This window comes from Anomaloglossus baeobatrachus, chromosome 2 (genome assembly GCF_048569485.1).
Source record: "Anomaloglossus baeobatrachus isolate aAnoBae1 chromosome 2, aAnoBae1.hap1, whole genome shotgun sequence".
NCBI classification, from domain to species: domain Eukaryota; kingdom Metazoa; phylum Chordata; class Amphibia; order Anura; family Aromobatidae; genus Anomaloglossus; species Anomaloglossus baeobatrachus.
The window spans coordinates 283,371,562-283,395,956 of record NC_134354.1 but is presented as its reverse complement, the minus strand read 5'-3'; the positions used below and the strand labels follow the sequence as shown (position 1 = coordinate 283,395,956).

General features: G+C 52.5%; 1 protein-coding gene across 1 annotated transcript in view; it reads right to left on the bottom strand.

The window, feature by feature from the left end:
- The window catches only part of SLC30A2 (solute carrier family 30 member 2), a 44,707-nt gene extending 40,507 nt beyond the window's left edge, over positions 1 to 4,200 (bottom strand). Inside the window, exon 1 of the mRNA XM_075333815.1 lies at positions 4,015 to 4,200. Coding sequence (XP_075189930.1) covers positions 4,015 to 4,058 — 44 coding nt within the window. The 5' untranslated portion in view covers positions 4,059 to 4,200. The remainder of the gene's footprint in view (positions 1 to 4,014) is intronic.
- Positions 4,201 to 24,395: the final 20,195 nt, after the last annotated feature.

Genomic DNA, 24,395 nt, shown 5'->3' with positions numbered 1-24,395 from the left:
GCCCCAATCTCTCTCTCTCTCTCTCATTCTGCCCCAATCTCTCTCTCTCTCTCTCATTCTGCCCCAATCTCTCTCTCTCTCTCTCATTCTGCCCCAATCTCTCTCTCTCTCTCTCATTCTGCCCCAATCTCTCTCTCTCTCTCTCATTCTGCCCCAATCTCTCTCTCTCTCTCTCATTCTGCCCCAATCTCTCTCTCTCTCTCTCATTCTGCCCCAATCTCTCTCTCTCTCTCTCATTCTGCCCCAATCTCTCTCTCTCTCTCTCATTCTGCCCCAATCTCTCTCTCTCTCTCTCATTCTGCCCCAATCTCTCTCTCTCTCTCTCATTCTGCCCCAATCTCTCTCTCTCTCTCTCTCTCATTCTGCCCCAATCTCTCTCTCTCTCTCTCTCATTCTGCCCCAATCTCTCTCTCTCTCTCTCATTCTGCCCCAATCTCTCTCTCTCTCTCTCATTCTGCCCCAATCTCTCTCTCTCTCTCTCATTCTGCCCCAATCTCTCTCTCTCTCTCTCATTCTGCCCCAATCTCTCTCTCTCTCTCTCATTCTGCCCCAATCTCTCTCTCTCTCTCTCATTCTGCCCCAATCTCTCTCTCTCTCTCTCTCATTCTGCCCCAATCTCTCTCTCTCTCTCTCTCATTCTGCCCCAATCTCTCTCTCTCTCTCTCATTCTGCCCCAATCTCTCTCTCTCTCTCTCATTCTGCCCCAATCTCTCTCTCTCTCTCTCATTCTGCCCCAATCTCTCTCTCTCTCTCTCATTCTGCCCCAATCTCTCTCTCTCTCTCTCATTCTGCCCCAATCTCTCTCTCTCTCTCTCATTCTGCCCCAATCTCTCTCTCTCTCTCTCATTCTGCCCCAATCTCTCTCTCTCTCTCTCATTCTGCCCCAATCTCTCTCTCTCTCTCTCATTCTGCCCCAATCTCTCTCTCTCTCTCTCATTCTGCCCCAATCTCTCTCTCTCTCTCTCATTCTGCCCCAATCTCTCTCTCTCTCTCTCATTCTGCCCCAATCTCTCTCTCTCTCTCTCATTCTGCCCCAATCTCTCTCTCTCTCTCTCATTCTGCCCCAATCTCTCTCTCTCTCTCTCATTCTGCCCCAATCTCTCTCTCTCTCTCTCATTCTGCCCCAATCTCTCTCTCTCTCTCTCATTCTGCCCCAATCTCTCTCTCTCTCTCTCATTCTGCCCCAATCTCTCTCTCTCTCTCTCATTCTGCCCCAATCTCTCTCTCTCTCTCTCATTCTGCCCCAATCTCTCTCTCTCTCTCTCATTCTGCCCCAATCTCTCTCTCTCTCTCTCATTCTGCCCCAATCTCTCTCTCTCTCTCTCATTCTGCCCCAATCTCTCTCTCTCTCTCTCATTCTGCCCCAATCTCTCTCTCTCTCTCTCATTCTGCCCCAATCTCTCTCTCTCTCTCTCATTCTGCCCCAATCTCTCTCTCTCTCTCTCATTCTGCCCCAATCTCTCTCTCTCTCTCTCATTCTGCCCCAATCTCTCTCTCTCTCTCTCATTCTGCCCCAATCTCTCTCTCTCTCTCTCATTCTGCCCCAATCTCTCTCTCTCTCTCTCATTCTGCCCCAATCTCTCTCTCTCTCTCTCATTCTGCCCCAATCTCTCTCTCTCTCTCTCATTCTGCCCCAATCTCTCTCTCTCTCTCTCATTCTGCCCCAATCTCTCTCTCTCTCTCTCATTCTGCCCCAATCTCTCTCTCTCTCTCTCTCATTCTGCCCCAATCTCTCTCTCTCTCTCTCTCATTCTGCCCCAATCTCTCTCTCTCTCTCTCTCATTCTGCCCCAATCTCTCTCTCTCTCTCTCTCATTCTGCCCCAATCTCTCTCTCTCTCTCTCTCATTCTGCCCCAATCTCTCTCTCTCTCTCTCTCATTCTGCCCCAATCTCTCTCTCTCTCTCTCTCATTCTGCCCCAATCTCTCTCTCTCTCTCTCTCATTCTGCCCCAATCTCTCTCTCTCTCTCTCTCATTCTGCCCCAATCTCTCTCTCTCTCTCTCTCATTCTGCCCCAATCTCTCTCTCTCTCTCTCTCATTCTGCCCCAATCTCTCTCTCTCTCTCTCTCATTCTGCCCCAATCTCTCTCTCTCTCTCTCTCATTCTGCCCCAATCTCTCTCTCTCTCTCATTCTGCCCCAATCTCTCTCTCTCTCTCATTCTGCCCCAATCTCTCTCTCTCTCTCATTCTGCCCCAATCTCTCTCTCTCTCATTCTGCCCCAATCTCTCTCTCTCATTCTGCCCCAATCTCTCTCTCTCATTCTGCCCCAATCTCTCTCTCTCATTCTGCCCCAATCTCTCTCTCTCTCTCATTCTGCCCCAATCTCTCTCTCTCTCTCATTCTGCCCCAATCTCTCTCTCTCTCTCATTCTGCCCCAATCTCTCTCTCTCTCTCATTCTGCCCCAATCTCTCTCTCTCTCTCTCATTCTGCCCCAATCTCTCTCTCTCTCTCATTCTGCCCCAATCTCTCTCTCTCTCTCATTCTGCCCCAATCTCTCTCTCTCTCTCATTCTGCCCCAATCTCTCTCTCTCTCTCATTCTGCCCCAATCTCTCTCTCTCTCTCATTCTGCCCCAATCTCTCTCTCTCTCTCATTCTGCCCCAATCTCTCTCTCTCTCTCATTCTGCCCCAATCTCTCTCTCTCTCTCATTCTGCCCCAATCTCTCTCTCTCTCTCATTCTGCCCCAATCTCTCTCTCTCTCTCATTCTGCCCCAATCTCTCTCTCTCTCTCTCATTCTGCCCCAATCTCTCTCTCTCTCTCATTCTGCCCCAATCTCTCTCTCTCTCTCTCATTCTGCCCCAATCTCTCTCTCTCTCTCATTCTGCCCCAATCTCTCTCTCTCTCTCATTCTGCCCCAATCTCTCTCTCTCTCTCATTCTGCCCCAATCTCTCTCTCTCTCTCATTCTGCCCCAATCTCTCTCTCTCTCTCATTCTGCCCCAATCTCTCTCTCTCTCTCATTCTGCCCCAATCTCTCTCTCTCTCTCATTCTGCCCCAATCTCTCTCTCTCTCTCATTCTGCCCCAATCTCTCTCTCTCTCTCATTCTGCCCCAATCTCTCTCTCTCTCTCATTCTGCCCCAATCTCTCTCTCTCTCTCATTCTGCCCCAATCTCTCTCTCTCTCTCATTCTGCCCCAATCTCTCTCTCTCTCTCATTCTGCCCCAATCTCTCTCTCTCTCTCATTCTGCCCCAATCTCTCTCTCTCTCTCATTCTGCCCCAATCTCTCTCTCTCTCTCTCATTCTGCCCCAATCTCTCTCTCTCTCTCATTCTGCCCCAATCTCTCTCTCTCTCTCATTCTGCCCCAATCTCTCTCTCTCTCTCATTCTGCCCCAATCTCTCTCTCTCTCTCATTCTGCCCCAATCTCTCTCTCTCTCTCATTCTGCCCCAATCTCTCTCTCTCTCTCATTCTGCCCCAATCTCTCTCTCTCTCTCATTCTGCCCCAATCTCTCTCTCTCTCATTCTGCCCCAATCTCTCTCTCTCATTCTGCCCCAATCTCTCTCTCTCATTCTGCCCCAATCTCTCTCTCTCATTCTGCCCCAATCTCTCTCTCTCATTCTGCCCCAATCTCTCTCTCTCATTCTGCCCCAATCTCTCTCTCTCATTCTGCCCCAATCTCTCTCTCTCATTCTGCCCCAATCTCTCTCTCTCATTCTGCCCCAATCTCTCTCTCTCATTCTGCCCCAATCTCTCTCTCTCATTCTGCCCCAATCTCTCTCTCTCATTCTGCCCCAATCTCTCTCTCTCATTCTGCCCCAATCTCTCTCTCTCATTCTGCCCCAATCTCTCTCTCTCATTCTGCCCCAATCTCTCTCTCTGCCCCAATCTCTCTCTCTGCCCCACTCTCTCTCTCTGCCCCACTCTCTCTCTCTGCCCCACTCTCTCTCTCTGCCCCAATCTCTCTCTCTCTTTGCCCCCGTCTCCTGCCCTCAGCTCTGCCCCAGTATCTCTTTGCCCCCCATCTCTAAGACACGCATTGTACACAGGTGGGAATAGTGAACTTCTCACCGGTTCTCTGCGTGGAGAAGTTGCAGCTTCTCGCTCACGTCCATATTGTATACGTTCCGTTTGTTCGCTGCACAGCTGTGACTGGCCTCACCAATGTCGGGATGTCTGTCCTTTATCCACCGAACTCCGTGTGAATGAAGCGCCGGGTGCAAAGAGCCGGCTGCAAAAGTTCCCAAATCTCTAACAGCAGGAGCCCCTCCATTCATGGCCAGCATCGGTGCACACGGCCGCGCATTCCAGGACACCGGAGGGAGCCCGAGGTGAGCGGCGCCCATGTCATCCCTATGGAGAGACTCACGCGGAGCAGCACCCAAACCTCGTATACGAGTGCTAATATGGAGGGTGCACCTAAACTTCATATATATCTGTGCTAATATGGGAGCAGCACCTACACCTCATGTATAAGTGCTTCCATGTAGCCTGTATCTTATGTATGAGGGCTCATATGGAGGGTGGGTGCACCTACACCTCATGCATGAGGGCTCATATGGAGGGAGGGTGCACCTACACCTCATGCATGAGGGTTCATATGGAGGGTGGGTGCACCTACACCTCATGCATGAGGGCTCATATGGAGGTTGGGTGCACCTACACCTCATGTATGAGGGCTCATATGGAGGGTGGGTGCACCTACACCTCATGCATGAGGGTTCATATGGAGGGTGGGTGCACCTACACCTCATGCATGAGGGCTCATATGGAGGTTGGGTGCACCTACACCTCATGTATGAGGGCTCATATGGAGGGTGGGTGCACCTACACCTCATGCATGAGGGCTCATATGGAGGGTGGGTGCACCTACACCTCATGCATGAGGGCTCATATGGAGGGTGCGTGCACCTACACCTCATGTATGAGGGCTCATATGGAGGGAGGGTGCACCTACACCTCATGTATGAGGGCTCATATGGAGGGTGGGTGCACCTACACCTCATGCATGAGGGCTCATATGGAGGGTGGGTGCACCTACACCTCATGCATGAGGGCTCATATGGAGGTTGGGTGCACCTACACCTCATGTATGAGGGCTCATATGGAGGGAGGGTGCACCTACACCTCATGTATGAGGGCTCATATGGAGGGTGGGTGCACCTACACCTCATGTATGAGGGCTCATATGGAGGGTGGGTGCACCTACACCTCATGTATGAGGGCTCATATGGAGGGAGGGTGCACCTACACCTCATGCATGAGGGCTCATATGGAGGGTGGGTGCACCTACACCTCATGTATGAGGGCTCATATGGAGGGAGGGTGCACCTACACCTCATGTATGAGGGTTCATATGGAGGGTGGGTGCACCTATACCTCATGTATGAGGGCTCATATGGAGGGTGGGTGCACCTATACCTCATGTATGAGGGCTCATATGGAGGGTGGGTGCACCTACACCTCATGTATGAGGGCTCATATGGAGGGTGGGTGCACCTACACCTCACGCATGAGGGCTCATATGGAGGGTGGGTGCACCTACACCTCATGTATGAGGGCTCATATGGAGGGTGGGTGCACCTACACCTCACGCATGAGGGCTCATATGGAGGGTGGGTGCACCTACACCTCATGTATGAGGGCTCATATGGAGGGTACACCTACACCTCATGTATGAGGGCTCATATGGAGGGTACACCTACACCTCATGTATGAGGGCTCATATGGAGGGTACACCTACACCTTATGTATGAGGGCTCATATGGAGGGTGCACCTACACCTCATGTATGAGGGCTCATATGGAGGGTGCACCTACACTTCATGTATGAGCACTAATATGGAGGGTGCACCTACACCTCATGTATGAGCACTAATATGGAGGGTGCACCTACACCTCATGTAGACATGCTAAGGCCTCTTTCACACATCAGTTTTTTCTCATCAGGCGCAATCCTGCAAAATGGGAAAAAACGGATTTGGCGCCTGATCAGTTTTTTTCTCATAGACTTGTATTAGCGCCAGATTGCGATGTACGGCCTCACGTTTCATCCGCCATAACATTTTTTTTTGGGACCGGCGAAAAGATCCGTCTTTGACTACAATGGGAGCCTATGTGGGCGCCGGATCCGTCGTTATCCGTCAAATGACAGAATCAGGCAACAGATCCGTTTTTTGTAACTGGGCATGCCCAGACAGGAAAAAGTTAGTGTGGTCACAGAAACAAACTTCCTCTCCCCCCTCTTTTTTTTTCCCCCCCATCTTCTCCCCCCCCCTCTTTTTTTTTCTGCCCTTCCCCCCCCCCTCCCCCCCTGTTCTTTTTTTTTTTTTTTTTTCTTCCTCCCTTTTTTTCCTTCTTTCCCCCCCCCTCTCCTTTTTTACAGGATCCGTCGCATCAGTTTTAACACAATCTGCGACGGATCCGTTGCATCAGTCACAAGACGGAATGTTACTGATGACACAAAACTGATGTGTGAAAGAGGCCTTAAATGGAGGGTTCTCACTGTGCAGCTAATAAAAGGTTTCTTATAAGGCTTATTATAGAAATATCTAAAACACCTTATTAAAACTTATACCTTTATTTTAAAACAATATTAAAATATTAAAATGTTAAAAATATTAGTTATGCTACAATAATTCAATTTTAGAATTATCTTATCTAGAGGAACCAAAATATACACTAATAAGGATATTGTCTTGTCCCCCAGATGGTGTGTCAGTCATATAAATGTGTTGCGTATTGTCCTACGTCACCAGGGATTATGGACATCACTCTGGTGTGGGTATATATAGGGTTTTCCTGTCTAGTTTTCCTATACATATGGTGATCATACAGACAATACAAATGTATACATAACAACTGGGCTTAATAAAGAAACAAAAGAACAAAAAAAGAAACCCAACATGTTTCCCCTCTTTATGTAGAGCAAGTGTATAGTAAATTCAAATAAATCTGATCTACTAGCATTATATTATACATCTGTTTACAATGCAGGGGCATGTCAAAAAATGTGAACATAGCTATCTGGATATTCCAGGGTATCAGGTTTTGGGTTTTTTTGCAAGCTTTTATGATGGATGTGCCATATTTGCAGCTTGTTCCAATATATGAGTTCACATGGGGTATCTTTCAGCGTTTCCACCTACAAGTGATGGGGATATTTCCATTTGGATTTATAATAAGTTGTCTACCTAAACCAATGATTATATCCCAGGTTATAATATGATCACTTACTGTAAATACTGAGTCCCATAAGGTCTTCCCTGAAGATCAGTATATTAGTGGCGTGTTGGTATTAGTTCTCAAAACGGGCCTAAAAAATATTTTCCAATGATTTTTTTTCCATATCCTTATTCTATGCCCTAAATGTAATATAAGCTCGTACCTTTGTTTTTTTGTAAGAGAGGATTTCCATTCTTATTATTAAGCCTAAGGAAATATTTCAGGCTTAATGCTGCTATTTGTACATATATATTCATTGGTACCTTGCAGGGAATCTTTTGTACCTGCTATCCTGTATGTTAAATCGTCAGTTAGTACTACAAAAAAAACATCAGATGGTATATGTTAAAAAATTGAATAGTTGCTGCTAAAGGAGTCCCCAAGCACTATGAAATACTTTGAACGTGAAGATCATCATGCCCTCCCTGTTTCTGATCCCTGGTGGTGGCTGGTGATGAATCTCACTTCTGCCTGGTCTGCATAGAACTGAAAGGCATTTTGCCCATTCCTCATAAATAAATATAATAAATAATATTGGGGAGGTGAAGTAACACTATATTGCCCTTTAGGGCCAATGAATGTGTGGAAGGTTACCTTCGGGCTGAAGATAATGGAGCATGTCAGCATGTATAAAAAGCAGCCTATTACAAGAAGCTTAAATTGTATCTGTTCTTTCAAACCAAAGGGATTCATTTTTCAAAATGCATGACAAGAAGCAATGTATAGAACTGGCCATTACAGAGGAGGTCCTCCCAAATGTGAGAACCCTTACCAGATTATTGGAAAATAACAGCAGAGATCCAGGGTTAGAACGATTCACAGATCCTTTTTTTTTTACTAAGCCCATATATATATAATTGCCTTATTCTGTCTGTCTGTCTGTCTGTCTTGCTCGAAAATTGTGTCCTTACGGTGACACAAAGCTGATTGGCCGCTGGGCTCGCCATGGCCCCGGCCCCCCCACACGGATTGGCCTCTCGCCCCGGCTCTCTGCAGGCCCCGCCCCCCCTCACGCAATGCACGCTCGCTCTGGCCCAACTGACACGGAGCTCCGATTCCCAGGTGAGTACACACACACACACACATCAGATCACACTCACTCTCACACACACCTCACACATCACATCCACACACTCACAACATCCTGGGATATCACTTGCTTCTACACCGGCTCCGTCAGGATCCCAGCAGCGCCAGACATAACCTTGAGATGCTGGGATCTTGACGGAGGCCGTGAACGCTGGTAAACATTATACACATCGGGTAACTAAGGTCCCTTGGTTACCCGATGTGTATCATAGTTACCAGTGGACACCGGCTCACACTCACTCTCACACACACCTCACACATACATCACATCGCATCCACATACTCACAGCATCCGGCGATATCGCTTGCTTCTTGGCCTCGATACTGTGCTGTTATGACCTTCCAGGACCTGCCGGAGGATCACATGGCCAGAAGCATGTGGTATCTCCGGATGTTGTGAGTATGAGTGCGTATGTGCAATATCGTCAATGTGAGTGTATGCGATCGGGTGTGTGTGAGTGTATGCGATCGGGTGTGTGTCGGTGTGTGTGAGTGTATGCGATTAGATCTGTGAGTGTCGGCAGAGGAGCATGGCGTGCTGGAGGAGGCTGGGAGGAGAGAGGCTGATCCTGGGGAAGGCTGGGATGGGGAGGCTGATGCTGGGGACAGAGAGACTGATGCTGGGATGAGAGAGGCTGATGCTGGGGACAGAGAGGCTGATGCTGGGGACAGAGAGGCTGATGCTGGGGACAGAGAGGCTGATGCTGGGGACAGAGAGGCTGATGCTGGGGACAGAGAGGCTGATGCTGGGGACAGAGAGGCTGATGCTGGGGACAGAGAGGCTGATGCTGGGATGAGAGAGGCTGATGCTGGGATGAGAGAGGCTGATGCTGGGATGAGAGAGGCTGATGCTGGGATGAGAGAAGCTGATGCTGGGGACAGAGAGGCTGATGCTGGGGACAGAGAGGCTGATGCTGGGGACAGAGAGGCTGATGCTGGGGACAGAGAGGCTGATGCTGGGGACAGAGAGGCTGATGCTGGGGACAGAGAGGCTGATGCTGGGGACAGAGAGGCTGATGCTGGGGACAGAGAGGCTGATGCTGGGGACAGAGAGGCTGATGCTGGGGACAGAGAGGCTGATGCTGGGATGAGAGAGGCTGATGCTGGGATGAGAGAGGCTGATGCTGGGATGAGAGAGGCTGATGCTGGGATGAGAGAGGCTGATGCTGGGATGAGAGAGGCTGATGCTGGGATGAGAGAGGCTGATGCTGGGATGAGAGAGGCTGATGCTGGATGAGAGAGGCTGATGCTGGGATGAGAGAGGCTGATGCTGGGATGAGAGAGGCTGATGCTGGGATGAGAGAGGCTGATGCTGGGATGAGAGAGGCTGATGCTGGGATGAGAGAGGCTGACGCTGGGATGAGAGAGGCTGACGCTGGGATGAGAGAGGCTGACGCTGGGATGAGAGAGGCTGACGCTGGGATGAGAGAGGCTGACGCTGGGATGAGAGAGGCTGACGCTGGGAGAAGAGAGGCTGACGCTGGGAGAAGAGAGGCTGACGCTGGGGACAGAGAGGCTGACGCTGGGGACAGAGAGGCTGACGCTGGGGACAGAGAGGCTGACGCTGGGGACAGAGAGGCTGACGCTGGGGACAGAGAGGCTGACGCTGGGGACAGAGAGGCTGACGCTGGGGACAGAGAGGCTGACGCTGGGGACAGAGAGGCTGACGCTGGGGACAGAGAGGCTGACGCTGGGGACAGAGAGGCTGACGCTGGGGACAGAGAGGCTGACGCTGGGGACAGAGAGGCTGACGCTGGGGACAGAGAGGCTGACGCTGGGGACAGAGAGGCTGACGCTGGGGACAGAGAGGCTGACGCTGGGATGAGAGAGGCTGACGCTGGGATGAGAGAGGCTGACGCTGGGATGAGAGAGGCTGACGCTGGGATGAGAGAGGCTGACGCTGGGAGAAGAGAGGCTGACGCTGGGAGAAGAGAGGCTGACGCTGGAGAAGAGAGGCTGACGCTGGGAGAAGAGAGGCTGACGCTGGGGACAGAGAGGCTGACGCTGGGGACAGAGAGGCTGACGCTGGGGACAGAGAGGCTGACGCTGGGGACAGAGAGGCTGACGCTGGGGACAGAGAGGCTGACGCTGGGGACAGAGAGGCTGACGCTGGGGACAGAGAGGCTGACGCTGGGGACAGAGAGGCTGACGCTGGGGACAGAGAGGCTGATGCTGCGGGGAGAGAGGCTGATGCTACGGGCAGAGAGGCTGATGCTGCGGGTAGAGAGGCTGATGCTGGCGCAGCATGGCGGATGGAGCACGTTTGGGAGTGCGCAGCATGGCGGATGGAGCACGTTTGGGAGTGCGCAGCATGGCGGATGGAGCACGTTTGGGAGTGCGCAGCATGGCAGATGGAGCACGTTTGGGAGTGCGCAACATGGGGGATGGAGCACGATGGGGAATGCGCAGCATGGTGGATGGAGCACGTTTGGGAGTGCGCAACATGGGGGATGGAGCACGATGGGGACTGCGCAGCATGGCGGATGGAGCACGTTTGGGAGTGCGCTGCATGGGGGATGGAGCACGATGGGGAGTGCGGAGTATGGCGGATGGAGCACGTTTGGGAGTGCGCAGCATGGCGGATGGAGCACGTTTGGGAGTGCGCAGCATGGCGGATGGAGCACGTTTGGGAGTGCGCAGCATGGCGGATGGAGCACGTTTGGGAGTGCGCAGCATGGCGGATGGAGCACGTTTGGGAGTGCGCAGCATGGCGGATGGAGCACGTTTGGGAGTGCGCAGCATGGCGGATGGAGCACGTTTGGGAGTGCGCAGCATGGCGGATGGAGCACGATGGGGAGTGCGGAGTATGGCGGATGGAGCACGTTTGGGAGTGCGCAGCATGGCGGATGGAGCACGTTTGGGAGTGCGCAGCATGGCGGATGGAGCACGTTTGGGAGTGCGCAGCATGGCGGATGGAGCACGTTTGGGAGTGCGCAGCATGGCGGATGGAGCACGATGGGGAGTGCGGAGTATGGCGGATGGAGCACGTTTGGGAGTGCGCAGCATGGCGGATGGAGCACGTTTGGGAGTGCGCAGCATGGCGGATGGAGCACGTTTGGGAGTGCGCAGCATGGCGGATGGAGCACGTTTGGGAGTGCGCAGCATGGGAGATGGAGCACGATGGGGGGTGCGCAGCATAGGGGATGGAGCACGATGGGGAGTGCGCTGCATGGGGGATGGAGCACGATGGGGAGTGCGCAGCATGGCGGATGGAGCACGTTTGGGAGTGCGCAGCATGGCGGATGGAGCACGTTTGGGAGTGCGCAGCATGGCGGATGGAGCACGTTTGGGAGTGCGCAGCATGGCGGATGGAGCACGTTTGGGAGTGCGCAGCATGGCGGATGGAGCACGTTTGGGAGTGCGCAGGATGGGAGATGGAGCACGATGGGGGGTGTGCAGCATGGCGGATGGAGCACGTTTGGGAGTGCGCAGCATGGGAGATGGAGCACGATGGGGAGTGCGCAGCATGGCGGATGGAGCACGTTTGGGAGTGCGCAACATGGGGGATGGAGCACGATGGGGAGTGCACAGCATGGCGGATGGAGCACGTTTGGGAGTGCGCAGCATGGCGGATGGAACACGTTTGGGAGTGCGCAGGATGGGAGATGGAGCACGATGGGGGGTGCACAGCATAGGGGATGGAGCACGTTTGGGAGTGCGCAGCATGGCGGATGGAGCACGTTTGGGAGTGCGCAGCATGGGAGATGGAGCACGATGGGGAGTGCGCAGCATGGCGGATGGAGCACGTTTGGGAGTGCGCAGCATGGCGGATGGAGCACGTTTGGGAGTGCGCAGCATGGCGGATGGAGCACGTTTGGGAGTGCGCAGGATGGGAGATGGAGCACGATGGGGGGTGCACAGCATAGGGGATGGAGCACGTTTGGGAGTGCGCAGCATGGCGGATGGAGCACGTTGGGGAGTGCGCAGCATGGGAGATGGAGCACGTTGGGGAGTGCGCAGCATGGCGGATGGAGCACGTTTGGGAGTGCGCAGCATGGCGGATGGAGCACGTTTGGGAGTGCGCAGCATGGGAGATGGAGCACGATGGGGGGTGCGCAGCATAGGGGATGGAGCACGATGGGGAGTGCGCTGCATGGGGGATGGAGCACGATGGGGAGTGCGCAGCATGGCGGATGGAGCACGTTTGGGAGTGCGCAGCATGGCGGATGGAGCACGTTTGGGAGTGCGCAGCATGGCGGATGGAGCACGTTTGGGAGTGCGCAGCATGGCGGATGGAGCACGTTTGGGAGTGCGCAGGATGGGAGATGGAGCACGATGGGGGGTGTGCAGCATGGCGGATGGAGCACGTTTGGGAGTGCGCAGCATGGCGGATGGAGCACGTTGGGGAGTGCGCAGCATGGGAGATGGAGCACGATGGGGAGTGCGCAGCATGGCGGATGGAGCACGTTTGGGAGTGCGCAGCATGGCGGATGGAGCACGTTTGGGAGTGCGCAGCATGGCGGATGGAGCACGTTTGGGAGTGCGCAGCATGGCGGATGGAGCACGTTTGGGAGTGCGCAGCATGGCGGATGGAGCACGTTTGGGAGTGCGCAGCATTGCGGATGGAGCACGCTTGGGAGTGCGCAGCATGGGGATGCAGCACGATGGGGAGTGCGGAGTATGGCGGATGGAGCACGTTTGGGAGTGCGCAGCATGGCGGATGGACCACGTTTGGGAGTGCGCAGCATGGCGGATGGAGCACGTTTGGGAGTGCGCAGCATGGCGGATGGACCACGTTTGGGAGTGCGCAGCATGGGAGATGGAGCACGATGGGGGGTGCGCATCATAGGGGATGGAGCACGATGGGGAGTGCGCTGCATGGGGGATGGAGCACGATGGGGAGTGCGCAGTATGGCGGATGGAGCACGTTTGGGAGTGCGCAGCATGGCGGATGGAGCACGTTTGAGAGTGCGCAGCATGGCGGATGGAGCACGTTTGGGAGTGCGCAGCATGGCGGATGGAGCACGTTTGGGAGTGCGCAGCATGGCGGATGGAGCACGTTTGGGAGTGCGCAGGATGGGAGATGGAGCACGATGGGGGGTGTGCAGCATAGGGGATGGAGCACGTTTGGGAGTGCGCAGCATGGCGGATGGAGCATGTTTGGGAGTGCGCAGCATGGGAGATGGAGCACGATGGGGAGTGGGCAGCATGGCGGATGGAGCACGTTTGGGAGTGCGCAACATGGGGGATGGAGCACGTTTGGGAGTGCGCAGGATGGGAGATGGAGCACGATGGGAGGTGCACAGCATAAGGGATGGAGCACGTTTGGGAGTGCGCAGCATGGCGGATGGAGCACGTTTGGGAGTGCGCAGCATGGGAGATGGAGCACGATGGGGAGTGCGCAGCATGGCGGATGGAGCACGTTTGGGAGTGCGCAGCATGGGGGATGGAGCACGATGGGGAGTGCACAGCATGGCGGATGGAGCACGTTTGGGAGTGCGCAGCATGGCTGATGGAGCACGTTTGGGAGTGCGCAGCATGGCGGATGGAGCACGTTTGGGAGTGCGCAGGATGGGAGATGGAGCACGATGGGGGGTGCACAGCATAGGGGATGGAGCACGTTTGGGAGTGCGCAGCATGGCGGATGGAGCACGTTTGGTAGTGCGCAGCATGGGAGATGGAGCACGTTGGGGAGTGCGCAGCATGGCGGATGGAGCACGTTTGGGAGTGCGCAGCATGGGGGATGGAGCATGATGGGGAGTGTGCAGCATGGCGGATGGAGCACGTTTGGGAGTGCGCAGCATGGCGGATGGAGCACGTTTGGGAGTGCGCAGGATGGGAGATGGAGCACGATGGGGGGTGCGCAGCATAGGGGATGGAGCACGATAGGGAGTGCGCTGCATGGGGGATGGACCACGATGGGAAGTGCACACCTCCCCCCAACACACACACACACACACACACACGCGCGCACTGCAAAACACACCACACACACACACACTGGGAACCACAAACAACTGCCCTACACAGACACCCACACACAGACAATGCTGCACACACAAATATACGCACATACCGCACAACACACACATTGCACAAAACACCTCCCCCCAAAACACACCACACACACACAAACCGCTCAACACACACACACAACGCTACACACACACAGCGCTCCACAAACAACGCAACACACAAACAACACCGCTCTCACCCCCCATCACACCCAGACAACACCCAGAACATGTACAGCGCCCTACACAAACACTTGGTAACTACACACAACAACATCTATATATATATATATATATATATATATATATATATATATAACAAAAATCATACATGAACTACACAATACGTAAGTTCTAGAATACCCGATGCCTAGAACCGGGCCACCTTCTAGTTTGTTATATATATATGTTACCGGCAATGTGTAAAAACAGAAATTCTATAGAGTACCTAGGCAATGTATACGATGCCGTAAATGGGTCGTCAAAGTATGAAATACATCAGATGTTCATACATTTCCTAGTCATTATATAGAATACCTAAATGACAAACAGGTGGAGTGTAGAATACTACAGGGGTGGTCCGTCCAAAAGAAGGTGGACAGAGCAGGCAGCAGCAGATCTGTCAAACTGGCTTAGTTGCCCTTAGCATCCAAAAGTAGGTGGACAGAGCAGGCAGCAGCAGATCTGTCAAACTGGCTTAGTTGCCCTTAGCATCCAAAAGTAGGTGGACAGAGCAGGCAGCAGCAGATCTGTGAAACTGGCTTAGTTGCCCTTAGCAGAGGTGTATGTGTAAGACTAAAGGGAACTTTACACGCTGCAACATCGCTAGCGATCTCGTTAGCGATGTAACACACCAGATCGCAGATGGGATCTGCCGAGATTTGCATATAGGTCATTTTTATAGCGCCGGTCACATGTGCGATCTTGGCAGATCGCATCTGCGATCTGGCGTGTCACATCGCTAACGAGATCGCTAGCGATGTCGCAGCATGTAAAGCACCCTTTAAGCCCGCTTTACACGCTACAATATATCTTACGATGTGTCGGCGGGGTCACGTCGTAAGTGACGCACATCCGGCATCGTAAGGTACATTGTAGTGTGGGACAGGTACATGCGATTGCGAATGAACGGTAAAACGTTTATCACATGCACGTCGTTCAATTCCTAAAAATTGAACGTCAGGTTGTTCATCGTACCCGGGGTAGCACACATCGCAGTGAGTGATACCCTGGGAACGATGAACAGATCTTACCTGCGTCCCGTGGCTCCCGCCAGCAATGCGGAAGGAAGGAGGTGGGCGGGATGTTAACGTCCCACTCAACTCCGCCCCTCCGCTTCTATTGGCTGGCTGGCACGTGACGTCGATATGACGCCGAACGTCTCTCCCACTCCAGGAAGTGGATGTTAGCCGCCCACATCGAGGTCGTATGGATGGGTAAGTACGTGTGACGGGGGTTAATTGTTTGTGCGACACATTCAACAAATTGAACATGCAGCACATACAATGGGGGCGGTTACGATCGCATACGATATCTTATGCGAAATCGTAGCATGTAAAGTAGGCTTAAGTGCCAAACTAACAAATGCCTTTGCGTCAAAAAACAAAAATGAAGTGCAATTCAAAATGCAATTCTAGCCTCCTGTGCTGCAACAAATAGTCAGGAATGACACTTCTGATTCCTTTTTTTTTTTTCCCAGCAAAGATATCCTGTTGTTCATGTTGCATTTCTTCTTTCATGTTTTTGACTGTTTGTTACTAAAGACTTTTCTAATCTGGGCGTTATATCAGATCAATGCTCTGAGCAGTTCTTGTCATTCTTTATAATACCTAGACATTTTATGTAATGCCTAGGAAAAGTATAGAACAACGCAGCTATTTCATACCTTGCCTGTAAACGACAGGGATTATATACAGTATATTGCCTAGGTATGCTATAGAATGACTTGTTTTCCTACATTGCCTGTAACAAATACATTTGTATTGTCTGAAAGGAGAAATTCCAGCAACTTGAGTCCAAACAGGAAATTCTTTAAAACGTTGATTCTTTATTATTTACATATTAAAAAGTCCATGTTGGGATGAAACAAACCCAGGACAGAGAGGACGTGTTTCAAACAAACGTGAAGCTGGGTAAAACCTTCATTTGTATTGTCTGTATGATCACCATATGTATAGGAAAACTAGACAGGAAAACGCTACATATACCTAGACTGGAGAGACGTCAATAATCACTGGTGACAAAGGAACAGACCAAACACTCAGTCACAGATAATAAGCAACACATTTAAGTGACATGTCACTTCTTCCGTGCGCTTTGCCGGCAGCTCCTGCTCTAACTATGGCAGGAGCTGCAGGCAGAGCGCATGGAATCAGCTTCACTACGGACATTTCTGCAGCGATTTAAAGCGCACATGTGCTCTTCAGATCGCTGCAGAAATTTCTGCAGTGAACTGTACGCAAAGTGCGCACATAGCCTTATATGACTGACACACCATCTGGGGACAAGACACAATAGCCCTATTAGTGGGGGGTTTTTTTTGGTTCTTCTAGATAAGATAGTTCTTAAATAGAATTACAGTAGCATTTATAATATTTTTAACCCCTGTGTGGGTAGTATGTTTGTTTTCTTGACTAAGTGCATCTGATATGCGCATTGTTTTAAAAAGTTTAAAGTAAAGGTATAAGTTTTTAATAAGGTTGTTTTGATATTTCGGTAAGCCTAATATGGAAAGTGCACCTATTCCCCATTTATGAGACCTAACATGGAGGATTCACCTACACCTCATGTATGAACACTAACATGGAGGATGGAGGGTGCACCTACACCTCATGTATGAGCGCTGACATGGAGGGTGCACCTATACCTCATGTATGAGTACCACCATGAAGGGTGCACCTACACTTCATGTATGAGCGCTAACATGGAGGGTGCACCTACACCTCATGTATGAGCGCTAACATGGAGGGTGCACCTACACCTCATGTATGAGCGCAAACATGGAGGGTGCACCTACACCTCATGTATGAGCGCAAACATGGAGGGTGCACCTACACCTCATGTATAAGCGCTAACATGGAGGGTGCACCTACACCTCATGTATGAGTACCACCATGGAGTGTGCACCTACACCTCATGTATGAGCGCTGACATGGAGGGTGCACCTACACCTCATGTATGAGTGTGCCACCCCCGTGTCAGCAGCCGGGCTGCTAGGATCCAGACCCGCGGTGGCTCAAGGGGTCTCCGGAACTGGGGGTCATGCGGCCACTCAAATGAAGGGGGTATTTACAGGGGATTGTGTTAGAGTTCATGACGCCACCCATGGTATGTGGTAATTTGGAGTACCATCACTGCAGTTGGGAGTACCCGGGGGTGATGGAATGGGGCAGCCAGGTGTTAGAGCCCTCCACAGGTAAGGGGGATGCCTCGGGACTCAGTGATGGTGTTTGGGGAGGGCCGTGGGGAGTGAAGGGGTCACTTGCGTACTCACTCAGTCCATTAAGCTGACACGAAAACTGGATAAACAAAAGTTCTGGATACCGCTGCCGCTGAGGGGAGCTAGTTCGGGTCCCGTCCCCAATGGTGCTGTAGGTGATCCATGACCTGCCTCCTGGCACTAAGTTTTCTTCTCTGTTGGTCCCAGTAGTATGGAACTTGCCGGGTCCCGCTCCCCACTATGGCTTAGTGTGGGAGTTTGCTCTCAGGGTTCACGCTTGGGACTTTCTGAACCATTTGAGTGGAAAGTCCTATCCCCCTCATTGCGCTAGTACCCCGATTTTGGAGCGGGTGGAGAGCGAATCTTGAAGGCTCCATTCTCGTCGGGTAAATTGTCAGGTTGCCTAAAGCTACTCCCTGACCTAGGGTCCACGTACCCCGTCATGCCCTGGTCCCAGCCCAGTGATGGCGCAAGGCCGCCGGCTGTCCTCTTCGACAGTTCCGTACCCCTTGCCACGATCCCCTGGGACCGGGGGTCTAGCTCCTCTAGGCCCAGACCACCGTCTGCTACCTATAGCTTCCTAGGAGTCCTGCTCCTGACCTCCTCTCTCCTTCACTTTCAACACCACACTCTCCACTCCTGACACTCCTGACCTCCCCTAACCAACCCCCCAAGTGGGCTACCCTATTCCACTCAGGCCGTCCACTGGTGTGCTTGGTGGGTGTGGTGCAGAGTGTACTTAGGATTTAATTAGCTGATGTAGGCAACACCGTATCGTTGGGGGCCCCTAACCAAGAAGGAGGTGGATATTGCACAGGAGGGCAGGTTGTGCAATACCCTGTGACGACCTAATAGTCCAGGGGCGTCACATGAGCGCTAACATGGAGGGTGCAAATACACCTCATGTATAAGCACTAATAAGGAGGGTGCACCTACACTTCATGTATAAGCGCTAATAAGGAAGGTGCACCTACACCCCATGTATGAGTACCACCATGGAGGGTGCACCAACACCTCATGAGTGAGTACCACCATGGAGGGTGCATCTACACCTCATGTGTGAGTGCCACAATGGAAAGTGCACCTACAACTCATGTATGTGTACCACCCCGCGCCCGGCTACAGCCGAGCCGCTCGGATCCGGGCTCGTTTCTGGTGGGTGGCTCGAGCTCCTGCCGGACCCAGGGGGGTCACGTCGCTCTGAAGGTATGCTGGCACTACGTGAAGGGTGGTGTTCAGTGGGGAGGTCCATGGCCGGGGCCGCGGTTGTTTGACCCCCATTGACCCCGGTGGTGTTCAACAAGTCGGGCAGGGTCCGGCTCCTTCCACCTGGCGTACCGGATGGCGTCTCCCGGGAACATGGGAACGTTCAACAAAGGAACACAGGATTTCGTAGCAGCGGGTCTTTAAAACATTCAAAAACTTGTAAAACTTGCAACTTCAGGGCGGCTACCACGCAGGGGACCATACTGGCCGACGCTCAGACGATCAATCGGGCTCCCCTTCCACGTGCAGTAGGTTCCGGGGCTGTAGGCCGCTACCGGGAACGGCGGCAGGGGCAGAGTAGCCGGTACCTCTTCTTCCATGAGCTGCACCATATCAGGTTCGCCTGTTGCAGGGCTGGCGGGCTCCAGCTCCCAACTGCGGAGCGACGCCTCGGGGGTCTGCGTGGCCTTGTCTTGGCGTTGTACCGTGGCTGCGAGCCTCTGCTCCCGAGCCCACACCACCGCGACCATCCTGCGAACCTCTGCTTTCCAGTCGAGCACTTGTTGTAAGCTTTGCACTCTCACCTTCACGCAGAATCGGCCCAGCTCCCGCTCCAACCAAGCAGCGGTTACGGCAGGGAGCTCACCTGGGCCACGGTCCTCATCCTCAAAGGCTACTCCACGTCTGCTCCTTCTGGGTCCCGACGCTCCAGCGGCGGGCGCCTCTCCGCTCCCGTCCGGGAACGCCGACAATTTTCCATGCTTCCCCCCCCTGTGGTCTTCTCGGGGCACTCTGCTTTCTTTCTGCACCGCTCCGTTCTCAGGGGGCGGGGCTTCACTTTCGCGCCTCTTTTCCTTTGAGAAGACGGCTTGGGCGGGAAACTTCGCGCCACTGGATAGTGACAAAATGGCAGATTCTGAAATTTTTCAATGGGTCACCTCTGACTTCTGCTCCAAGGTACAATTCCACTGGTAAGTGGATGGGTTCTATCCTGTTCGTGACGCCAGAAGATCGGATGTGTACCGCCCCGCGCCCGGCTACAGCCGAGCCGCTCGGATCCGGGCTCGTTTCTGGTGGGTGGCTCGAGCTCCTGCCGGACCCAGGGGGGTCACGTCGCTCTGAAGGTATGCTGGCACTACGTGAGGGGTGGTGTTCGGTGGGGAGGTCCATGGCCGGGGCCGCGGTTGTTTGGGGATTAAGTTCGTGATGACACGCACGGGTTGTGGTGAATGGATGGACACCACCGCTGCCGTTGACTAGGCTCCCGGGGAAGGTGTTGTACAGCTTGGTGTTGACCCCTCCGTGGGTAGGGGAATGATTGTCCCGGGGGCCCGAGGAAGGTGCTGAGGCAGGGGAATGGATGCGTGCTGGCATGTCGGTGCGGTGAGGCGCGGTGTGAGGCCCGAGGGCACTGTTGTACTCACTATTACAGACACACTGGAGTCTCTGGTAAACCAAACAAGATGGTGGATGGTGCCCGCAGCCGGCTGCGCTTTTCCCCTTTTCAGGTTGGTGGTTTCCGCCTTTCTCCTGCACCTCACTTTTGGTAGAAATGATGACTCCTATGCAGAGCAACGGTAGTCCGCTCCCCAGCCTTGTGTGTGCCGGTAGAGTCCGTTTGCCCGCAGACGCTGGCCCGTGGGATCTCGATGCCTGGGCGGTGGCTTTCTATCCCTATGGTTGGGCTGTCTTCAGTCGGGTCTTAGGTGGGAAAGGACCTAAAGTCCAGTCCTCAATCAGTGGATTCAACTCGGTCCAGTGGTTTCTGGGCCTCGTACTGGGTCTGAGTACCGCTCCTGGTGCTCCGGTTTCCAATCGGTTCCCCAGTTCGGTACCGGCGGGCCACTACCCGGTCCCGGTCCCTTACGGTTCCACCGGCTGTAATCCCAGCTCCTGCAGGCGGCCACCACCGTCTGCCTCCTTGCCACTGTACCAGGGCTACGACCCTGGCACCGGTCAGTGTTGACGCTGCAGACCTGACGCCTCAGGCCTGCTGCACTTGAACTTGACTCCACTTCAAGCTGACCAAACTGAACTCACTGTTTCCTGTCTCAGTAGATGAGATTACTGTGGAAAGATAAGGCGCAAATAGGGTCTTACCTGGTATACACGTGGAAGTGAATACTGGCAGGTACACTCACCTGGTTTGGTTGTGCCAGTCACAACCCCTTTCAAAGCATGTAAATCACGATGTGATGGTGTGGGAGGCAGCGGTCCCCCGGTGATGAGACAGTTCAAAAAGTATAGGAAAGCAGGTTGATATACCGCGCCACACCACAGAAGTCAAAAAATGTTAAAATGTCTTTTAACATTTTTTGACTTCTGTGGTGTGGCGCGGTATATCAACCTGCTTTCCTATACTTTTTGAACTGTTTCCTGTCTCAGGCTCTCCGGACTCCTAGGTGAGCGTGGCCAACCGCCTGGCACCGCCCCCTGGTGGGACCATTGAACACTGAGAGAGGTGACAAGGGTTTTGTAGGTTGGCTGCTGTCACCTTATTAGGGAGGGGTGGGTGTTTGTGTAAGGGCCTACCTGTGACTACCTGGCTAGTCCAGGGCGTCACATATGAGTGCCACCATGGAGGGTGCATCTACACCTCATGTATGAGCACCACCATGGAGGGTGCACCTACACCTCATGAATGAGTGCTAACATGGAGGGTGCACCTACACCTCATGTGTGACTTCTACCATGGAGGGTGTGTGAGGGCTAATATGGAATATGAACATGTACCTCATGTATAAGTGCTAATATGGAGGGAACACCTACATCTCTTGATTCAGTGCTAAAATGGAGGGTGCGGCTATACCTCAAATGAGTGCCAACATGTGAACAGAGCCTACACATCATGTAATAGTGCATATACTATACATTTATGACATCCTATGAAGATTCAATAATATTTTAAACTGCTGATGTATGCTGTAGCTCTGCATTACTTTAATAGCAATAAGGTGAAATTCAAAAATGACCACCACAACATGAAGTAATGCAGACAGTAAAGGGAATTGTACAAAATTAGAAAAACATGTTCTCTTTGTCCATGGGTTATTTGTGGTATTACCCTTTTCCGCGCCATTGACTTAAACAGAGCTGAGATGCTGTACGACATGCACAATTTTTGGACAGGTATAGCGTATTTGGAAGAAAACAGCCATGATATTCCTGAAGATCCGCTTTATTAATAAGCGTGGGTTGACTCGAGTTGTAATTGCTTTTGATAATTTAAAGCATCAGTTTCCTGGCAAATTTGTAAAACAAATCCATGCAGAGTTGTATGTACTGTATATTGGTGCAGATTTGCTGAAAATTGACTTGTGCGTTATCAAAAGAAGAAATTGTGCACAATTTTGAAATCCAGTGCAAAATATACCATACATTGTACATAATACACTCCTCAGCTGCTGTAGAGCCTCATAATACACTGCTCAGCTGCTGTAGAGCCTCATAATACATGTGGCGCCCCTGACCTGGTCAGGCACCACTGAGTACTGCACCCATGCTGGGTGAGTGCAAACAGGTAATCCTGAAGGCTGGAATAGGGTTTGTACGCACAGACACATAGTGACCAGGTCTCACACACCCTCTAGAGGGGAACCCTGGGCAGACCCAGGAGGGGACGTGACCTCCACATCTCAGCTAGGGGTGGTGCGGTAGAGAAGCTGGAAACTAGAGAGTTGCAGTGGCAGTCAAGGGAACAGGAGCTGGAGGTAGCCGAGTCTGAAGTGCAGACGCCGGAGAGCGAACACACTAGTCAGACCCTGCAAGTGTAGTGGCTGTTGGCGGGGGAGTACATTGCCACACAGTCAGCCTGAAAGACTCCTGCAGAAGAGAGAGGACAGGCAGTTGAGTACGGGGACTCCTGGTAATGAAGCACGCATGGGGAACAGGTCCCTAGAGCCAGACATCTAGTGGTCTGCTAAATCCTGCAGGTGGTGGGACTAGAGGTTCCACACCAACCAACACAGAGTCCAAGCATCAGCAGCAACGAGGGGGCCCATAAGGAGGATCGAGCTTGCAGCTATCCACCTTGGTCCACGCTGCCCGCAAACGGGCCAGAAATGGAAGAAAAGGCAGATGTGACTTCCCTGGATGAATCCCACAGTACTTAAGTCAGGGGTTGTCCGAAACAAGAAGTGCAAGGAAGGCGAGCCAACAGTCACCCTTATTCCAGCCTGAAGGATACCTGGTTCCACCTGGTCTATCTCAGTATCGCCCGGGTTACCTCACAGAAAACAACTGAAAGTGAGTAAAAGCCGTGAAAGACATTCTGGACTCTGTCTGAATTATTCTGCGACTTGTGGTTCCCCACACACACACCTGAGCCCCTGGGGCCAGCCTCACTCTCGGGAGGCCACACCATCAAACTGCAGATCCCATCAGCCCCAGACGCTCGTTAAACTGCAGTGGCAGTCATTCCTCACCTGACCACAAAACGAGAGTGGCGTCACGACTCAGAAGGGAATGACCTGACATACCTGTTGCCAGAAGATTCCCAAGAGAAGTCACCCTGCGGCGTCCCTGGAGGTGGAGCGGTGTCCCTGAGGCGACCGCTGCAGCGGTGGGCGACTCATACACTCCTCAGCTGCACTCACTTCCTGTTGATTGCTCATTTGATCGGAAAGCGGAGAGACTGAAGCCGACGCTGATTGGACACAGGGCTTGTGTGACATTACAACCCCAAGTGAGCCCCGATAACGCTGAAAGGGCGCCAGTATGGGAGGTGAGTATAGGCTTTATTATTTTACCTGGGGGAATCGTGGAATCAGAACGGATTGTCCAAGTAGTGGACAACCCTTTAAACTCATAACACCCCTCAGTTGCTGCAGAACATCAAAATACACACATCACCTTCTGCAGAACATATCATAATATACTCAGCTGCTCCAGAACCTCATAAAGCATATCTCAGCCAATGCATAGCCTAATACACACCTCAGCTGCTGCTGAACATACAGGATAGGGTTCTGTGCCCACATTGCGTATTTTAATGCAGTTACGCTGCTTATTGCACTGCAGCGTAACTGCATGCGTCCTGTGTCCCCAGTACAATCTATGAAGATTGTGCATAATCCATGCGCACTTTGCGTTTTAGAACGCAGCGATTTGCATGCTGCCAAATCGCTGCGTTCTAAAAAGCAACATGTCACTTATTCTGTGCGCTTTGGATGCAGGTCCCACTCTGTCTATGGTGGGGGCAGCAGCCAGGGCGCATGAAATCTGCTTTTTCACTGCATTCATTACGCAGTGTTTCTGCAGCGATTTGAAGCGCACATGTGCTGTTCAAATCGCTGCAAACATTTCTGCAGGGACACAAAGCAGAATACACACCTTAGTTGCTGCAGAACCTCTTAATACACTCCACAACTTGTTTCACCCCTGTCCTTCCAGTGGGCTCGCCGCCGTCTGTTGTGTTCCACATCGGTTTTACAAGTTGCCCAGTGTGGATCAATGAAAGCATCTATTTAAAGCCTACTAAGACACACACTTCTGTCTTGGTATTGCGACTCTAGACTACTATGTTTATTGTGCTGCGGCAGA